An 8,157-nucleotide genomic window follows, 5' to 3' on the forward strand; every position below is an offset into this window, starting at 1 on the left:
ACCCTGAGAAGGTTATTTTTCTGTTACTTAAAAGCAAAATTTATTGTAGACTGTGTTTCATAACTTCATTGAGCTTTATTTGTTATATTTTACACTGCTTTTAGCATATGCTTTTGAATTGGTGATCAGCAGAACAGGTGTTAGACAAAGTATGGTAATTGCTTTCTTTGTTCATTCTCATTTAATTCAGGTTATTTACATGTGAAAGGCCTAAATGCTTTCATTTTTTTTGAGTGAAAGATAAAGTACTTCCCCCGCCCCCCCCAACAAGGATTATCAGAAGGTTAAGACCATCCCTTGCTGTGATGTTGCTAAAACTGCTGCATTAAGCCTTTTTTTTTTTCCTGTCACATGTTAATTCAAAATAAAAGGAAATCATATTAATAAATCTTTGGCTAATACAATTGAAAATTCTTTTTCATGTATATCCAGTTGAAATTTTTTCATTTTTCTGAGAAATGAAATACTTTTAGGGTTTTCACTCAGAGACCATTAACGTTTCTTCCTGTCTCTTGTCGAATTGATGTAGGTCATAATGATTACGGTTATCAGCAACCGTCGTATCCTGAACAAGGCTACGATAGGCCTTATGAGGATTCCTCACAACATTACTACGAAGGAGGTATCTATATACCTTCACACACATACGCACATACATTCCCTTTCCTCCCCCACCCGCAACGGGAACAAAAATTCTCGCACAACACGACTTATACCCATGCAAAGCTCTTGTAGAATACTAGTTGCTGGCTGTCTTGAAAATTGCAGGGAACTTGAAGCGTTCAGAATAATTTCTTGCAAACACCTAAAATATATAACCACAATTTGCCATTTCTAACAACAGTAAAATGACTAAAACACTCTAGAGTTGTTTTTTTTTTACCTCAATGGAAAGTTTTATTTAAACATAAATTTGTTGGTTCAGTTGTATATCTTTTTGTGTGTGTATATATTTTGTATAATTATAGTGCTGTTAGGAAACAGCTTGCTGATCTTGTGTAGCTAGTCTGTGCTCTTGTAGCTGTCCTTAATTTTGTCTTTTTTTATTTTATTTAGCATAGTCATGATCTTATGACTGTGATGTTCCAGTAAATGTAATGCTCGTTTGGCAGAGATGCTGAAAATGCTGCAGTTCAACTTTGCAAAATTGGCTTTAACTGCAGTCTGTTTGGCCGAATTCCTTCTGTTTGGTTTGAGTTTTCTTTGTTTTGTTCAGTTTTTGAAATCAATATTGCATTTTCATTTTGTTCTTGTGTTGTTGGCTGTGCATCTTAGAAGGAAAAAAATCAATAAAGTAGGTATCTTTATAAGTTTTTGTTTTCTTGCAATCATCTTACAGGAAACTCACAGTATGGTCAGCAGCAAGATGCATATCAAGGACCACCCCAACAGCAGGGTTATCCACCACAACAGCAGCAATATCCAGGCCAACAAGGCTATCCAGGACAACAGCAGGGTTATGGTAAGAACCTGAAGACAGACAGCAATCACAGAAAAGACTGAGGGCGATCCTCAGATGTTATTCCATCCCTGTCTACTGGGTTGAAAGGCCAGGCTTGTGCAAAAAAAGCTGTATCCCCACAATTTCACTGTGCTGAAACAAGGAAGTGTAGCAGGCAGCATCTTGTGGGAAGTAATCTATTGTCAATCTAGGACAATGTGGTAGCATAGAAAAGGAAGGTTGCTAGAAAACATTATAACAGATGTCTGTAGTTCAGAAAGACCCAGAAGGACTCTGCTCTCCTCTGTGGGTGAACACAGTCAGGATGGCAAAAAGATGGCAGAGAGCCATTTGAACTCTTTCATCCCTGGATTTGCTATTTAGAACAAGATGTTTTAAAAACTAGTTTATTTCATCCAACGTGCATTACTCATTCTTTTAAAATTCTTGTACTGACCAGTAAGGAAATTAATAGAAGCATTGCCAATGCAGCTTTCAAGAGAGTGTGTCTTACAAATTTGCACTAGTAGTGCAAGCCATCTGATGTATGGCAGGAATGAGGAATCTTCTGCTACAAGTGAAGTAATGTAGTCCTTGGATTCAAGGGAAACCTCCCAAACAGGAAACTTAAAAGTAGTAGTATGTAATTTTCGTGCATTACTTCTGAAAACTTGAGGTCAGAAGAGCATACTGAAAATACTGCTCTCTTAAGTTTTGCTTGCTTGCATATTGCATATATATTTATTTCAGAGAAAGGAGTCTCTGAAATCTTATTTTATATATATTTTAGCGTTTAAACCTGCAACAAAGCTAAAAGTTCGAACTTTCATCATTGTGAGTATGTGAGGAAGTGCATGGCTGACTTGTTTGCCATGTAGATAAATGACAGATTCACATTAAATCCGGTTATGTTGAGACAGAGTTAAGTTTTAAGAGGATCCACTGAGATTTAGCAAGTTTTCTCCTTTTGGAGGTTATGGATGAATTGATAGTTCTAAAATAATATTCATATACTTATATGTTGCTAAACATAACATAGGAACAGAATGAAGATCGGAGTGAAGGTTGATCTAGTTTACCAATCTGACTTATTCTGAAATCTTAGGTTAAGAAGTACTAGAGGAAAGGGCTGAAGAAATCTGTTGGAGTGACTTACCCATAGTAGTTTGTAAACCCCAAATAGCATACTTCTGCATTTCTGTTTTTAGCAGAAGTAGATATTGAAGTCTCATTTTTATTTTATAAAAATCTATCACTGAATATTTAGAATTCAACTACAAAGAATTACCATGAATAAATAAAAACCAAGTTTCATTTGTCAGATGAACACAGCACTTTTTAGGATGTAGTATTCCTTGCTCAACTTAATATTTAATTGTTTTCTAATTTACAAAAACAAATCAGCATCTCAGTCATTATTACCAATCTTTAAGGTTTTGTTCTAGTGTAGAAAGCTGAAACTGCATAGTTCAAGAGGATTTGAGGCCTGAGGGAGAATAGTAATAGCCTGTGGAGCTTTTCTTCTCCAGGTCATCTTTTTGACTGTCTCACAGATCCAGAATTACTGAAAGTTACCAGCTGATGTCATCTTAATGTCTGGTGCCTGTAGCTAAAACAAGCCCTCTCTAGCACTGAATCACACTATTGCGAAAACACATTTGTTTCTTGTGAAAGGAAAAAAAATAAAAGGGTTGGTTTGTTTAGAAAAATGCACTTCAGAAGAGTTGCAGTTCTTCCTGACTGACAGTTTTTAAGAGGTGGTGTTGAAAAAGCAAACTTGGATCCACTGCAAAAGATCCATATGCAGTGTCACTGAAATACACAGTACACCATCTCTCCCAAGGTAGGAAGGGCTGAGGTTACTTTTGTTTGGAACGTGGCTACACTGCATGATGGTAGTAGTAACATGCAGCTTCCAATGGTAGACAGGCTGAGTCTCTGTGAATAGTAATAGAAAGAGTTTGTACTGACAAAAGAACTGCTTTCTTTTACAGCCAAAAAAAGTCTGAAGCCAAAGTTGCTGAGTTTTTTTTTTTTTTTTTCTATTCTTTTCCTGGAAAGTTAAGATGACCAGAGGAGTATGGAGTAGAGGGTGCTTTTTTTCCATCCCACAATAGCATTTACTGGTTGTCACATCTCACATGTTATGCATGTAACTTGCTTGCCTGACATCCCGTTTATGATTGCCTGCTGTGGTGTGGGAACTGACTTTCTGGCAATGCAGCGCTCCTCGTCTCTTCAAAAGGTCCAAATGCTAAACGCAGCTGATCATCTGGCTGCTCTGGCATTGTAAAGTTCTGGAAGTGGAGCAGCATACATCAGGAGGAGAGTGTGCCTCCCTAAATCCTGCAAAGTGCTGATGTTTGTGATTTGTCATTCCTTGCCTTTTTCTTCCCTGTCTTATGACATCATGTGTGGAACTACATGCACTGATAACAAATAATGAATATATAAATAAAGGCAAATGTTTCTGTGGTTGGAGCACAGGCCGTCAGCTAAGGTGCTTTCCAGGGTGAGAGGAGGACCTCTGATCACTGGTGTGTTTTTAGGTAGGAAAAGACCTAATTTTAGAGTAGTGAGCCCTGTTCAGTTGTAAAATTCAGTGTTTTTACTGTTCTCTTCTTCGTAACACCTTAAACGATCTTTTTTTCTTTTTTTCACGTATATTTTAATGATCTCTAGGCCCCTCCCAGAGTGGTCCAGGACCTCAGTATCCCAATTATCCACAAGGACAAGGCCAGCAGTATGGGGGATACAGACCCACACAGCCTGGGCCACCACAGCCACCACAGCAGAGGCCTTATGGATATGACCAGGTATTCTTTCACTTCATGAGAAAGTTGTGATTCTTACACACTCATTTGATAATATTGGTTTCTTGCAACATTTAAACAAATTAATTTGAGGACATGGTCTCTCAGGTGTACATATACAATTCTCATGGATTTTATTTCCAGGTGAGATCCACAGAATCATTTGTCGGGAGGTGGGATTAGTCATTCTCTTCTGAGTTTGTAAAGTTTTAATGCAATTTGGCAAATTGAGGCACGTCAGACCTTGAGGATGATATGTTTCATAGCGTCATGGTGAATGACTAATACGAAAGATGGGGTTCCTAAATCTCATAGTGGATCATTCTTCATTACTGCTTTGCAGTAAAAATGGTTGAATTGATTTTCCACAAACACAAATCCAGTAATCCTCCTCTCCAGTTGCAGAACCACCTCAGGTGTGCAACTGAAGTCTGTCTGCTGTAGTGCTGTGGGAGAGGTCATGAAGCCTATTTTTGCACAGATTTTCTCTGAGCAATATAAGGGAACACTGAACATGGGAAAGAAGTGACCTGAGAAATCAATTGCTTCTTTCCTATCACTTCTAAGATAAGTACAAACAAGAACCACCAAAACTCTAGGCTGGAGTTGTAGTGGCGGACTCCTGTAAAAAAAACTGTCTTCTAATTAAAGGATGAAGCAGAGATTTTATTCCTGTAGAAGGTACTAAGCTGTAAAAATCTAATCTTTGCAATGTGAATCGTTCGTAAGTGTCATTAAAATGTAAGCTATTACTTTCCTCAGCATAAGTAAAATGGAGAGCAACTAAATATACCTTGTGATCAAGTTGAGGTTCTAGTGTTTAAATAAAATCCTGATATGACCGTAGAAGATCAGTTGAACTTTCAAGAAGAACTTTCCCTTGGAAGAGTGAACAGCCACAATTGCTTGCATTTTTGAAAGAGAACAGTTGGCTTATTTTCTACAGAAATGAGAAAAGACAAGGAAGAAGGAATAAGCTCTTTCAGTGTGGTAGTCCAGAGGTGCAATTACTTCTAATTTTTTAATAGATAAAATGCTTATGCACTGAACTAGTAGCTTCCTCCTGCAAATAATAAGCTACAGGAAAATGCTTTGCTTGTGGTAAACATAGGATCAAGGCAACTTAATCTCAGTTTGCTGCATTTCTTCCAGCTTTCTTTGCAGTAAAAGTAGATAACCCTCTCTGTAGATAGGCTCTACTCCTCCAGTTTGTGCAGTCTAAGTTCCACTGGGAAACTTGGTTATAGAAGACCTCTCCATTATTTCATACTAGCCATTCCCATAGGAATTGCGCTGCTTAAATTCTCACCTGGCAGCTGTTCTGAAACTCTTCTTCCAGACTGATTGTCATATTACGATGGGAAAAACTGACATTGCAACATAAAACTGGAATTTAAAATAGTGCCTTATCATGATGGTACTTGGCATGGAATGGTGGCAGGACCACAGTTCAGAGAATGTTCACTTCATAGCACGCTAGTTTCTGCAAGCCTTTGAACCCTGTGGTGAAGGGTCATGGTAAGCATGTAGCATTGATGCTTTCACCTCTGCCCTTTTCTGCAGTACATGGCGGTCTGTCAAAAGAAATAGAGAATATCAGTAAGCATAATAATTCTATGTATCGGTTCTATGGGATAATTGATTCCCATAGGATATGTTGACTAGCTCTTTATGTTCCACCAGCATGTGCATTGATTTTTGAGATACCTGTATCAGTCCATTCCGTGATGCATGATATATTAATATTTTTAGGTATCTATGAAAGCTGGTTAGTTTCCAAAATTACTTTGAATTTAGGTGACCTTGTCTTTTTGAATTGTTTTCAAAGTTTACGTGGGAAGTAATTCACGTATTTTATTTTTTATGGTGTTCTGCAAATCTCACAGCAGCCTACTGAATTTAAACATCTACTCTTCTGATCAAATTAGGTTCCTGGCTTTAAATCCTTATCAGTCTTACTTTTGCATTAAAACACAAAGGATTTTTAGTTTGATGAAACTGTACCACTTACTCATATTGGATTATCATTTGTTGGGTTTTATTTTTTTCCACCTTTTAAACATCGTAGCTTATTTGGATGGTCTTCTGATTTCAGCTTGTAATGCACAAAAATATGCCTTGTTGTCTAATTATGTATTTTGAATTTCTTTTTTTAGGGTCAGTATGGAAATTACCAACAGTGAAAAAGTATTCACATTCCGGTAGGCAATACCTAGTAGCAGCCATATTGTCTTCTCAGCACTGTGGACATCTTCCCGAGATGAGAACGTCCCATTCCATCTAGCTTTTGGAAAAATCTTGTGGCTGTTTTATGGTATACAGTCTTTATGGGTTAATTGTTAAAGACTGTAGATTCTCAGAAACCGATTTCACGTCTCTACTCTAGATGGCAATATTGGACAGAAAATATGTGACATAACGATTTGCAGCGAGTTGAGAACTGTATGTCAAATAGACTGTTACAGACTGAAAGGTGCGAACAGCTTTGTATGTTTATGAAGGTTATGGGAATTTAATATTTTTTCCACAGATTTTTTTTTGTAGGGGAAAAGGGGAAATGCACACTTTTTACAGCAGCAATATTTTGTATATTATGTTTTTCATGTGATGAATATGCAAGACAGTACACTACTCGCTGGGCAGGATAAGAAATCTACTGTTAAAAATGGGTTGGGGCATGGTAAGTGCTTGATTGTATAAGTCTCGAAATGGTGTACAATAAAGATAACAGTGAAAAGAGATGGAGAGCATCATACATCACTGATAGGTTCATTTACAAAGAATAAGAATCCCAGTTATCTAAATGGGAACATAATTAAGGACAGTATAATATGGTCTTGTGCAAAGATTAATTTTTTAAGCTTTCCAGTTTTTCCGAGTGAAGCATTTTTGTAAAAAATTGTTTCTAACATAGTTTGACAATTTTCTGCAACATTTTTTGGGTAACAAGATAAACGTTTGGTTTTTATTTCTCAAATGTTTTGTCACAGCTTTGCATAAACAAGCTGTAATCCCTCTTAATAATTGCAATAACAAAGAAAATGACAAGTGTTAATTTTACTTGGCTTGAATATGCAACGAACTTGAAAAGAATATGGAGGACAGGACTGTATTGTATAAGTGTATTTTAACCTTTAGTTGAATAATTTGTATGTATCAAAATAGCCTAGAAGACTTTGTAAAGCCTATCTAAACTTTCCTAACTGGGAGTTAATATCTTTAGAAAGGGGGCATTTTTTGTGTGTGTCCATTTTTCTTATTGGTTAACATGAGACCAAGGGATGTTTTATGACAGGTTTATAAAGCCTGTTGGTGAGGTAAATGCCAAATTTTGGTTTGAACTGCATTAATGCTTATATTGTTGCATGTGAGATAGAGGCAGCACCTTGATCAATAGCATAGTAAACAAAAAAATGGTTTTGAGACTGTCCTGCAACTGTATATCAGATAAATGGATATTCTGTTGTGCAGGAATATATGCATTTAAGAATTCCTGGCAACTTTCTTAAAGGAGAAAACTTAAAATTAGTCCAGGAGTAAAATATTTTTTTTTTCAGTTGATGGATCATGTTTAGAGCTGAGGAGGAAGAAAAACAACTGGTGCTCGTAATGTGTATGACATGATACATGGAAGACAAGTTTTTTCTATTTGTTCATCATTTTTAAAGGGAAAATAATTTTCTTAAAGACGATAGAAAATACACATCAAGGTTTGAACAGATATGGCATGAAGAACATTGTTATGAATGAAGTGCTTGTAGGTTCTGTGCCAATTTTCCACCACTGTGTACTTCATGGCTATTTAAAACTGTACTCCATCAATTCTAACGGAAGAATAAATTATTTGTGATTTTAATTTTCTCATTTGTTTCTTTAAATTAGATTCCTATCACTCTGATGCCT

The 8,157-nt window shown here is 36.6% G+C and overlaps 1 protein-coding gene across 1 annotated transcript in view; it reads left to right on the plus strand.

Moving 5' to 3' along the window:
• Window positions 1-7,830, plus strand: part of SS18 (synovial sarcoma translocation, chromosome 18) — a 38,791-nt gene extending 30,961 nt beyond the window's left edge. The window contains exons 7-10 of the mRNA XM_010079737.1: window positions 530-622; window positions 1,340-1,462; window positions 4,124-4,257; window positions 6,411-7,830. Of these exons, the coding sequence (XP_010078039.1) occupies window positions 530-622; window positions 1,340-1,462; window positions 4,124-4,257; window positions 6,411-6,437 (377 nt within the window). The 3' untranslated portion in view covers window positions 6,438-7,830. The remainder of the gene's footprint in view (window positions 1-529; window positions 623-1,339; window positions 1,463-4,123; window positions 4,258-6,410) is intronic.
• Window positions 7,831-8,157: the final 327 nt, after the last annotated feature.

Source organism: Pterocles gutturalis, unplaced genomic scaffold, assembly GCF_000699245.1.
Source record: "Pterocles gutturalis isolate BGI_N339 unplaced genomic scaffold, ASM69924v1 scaffold19384, whole genome shotgun sequence".
NCBI lineage: Eukaryota > Metazoa > Chordata > Aves > Pterocliformes > Pteroclidae > Pterocles > Pterocles gutturalis.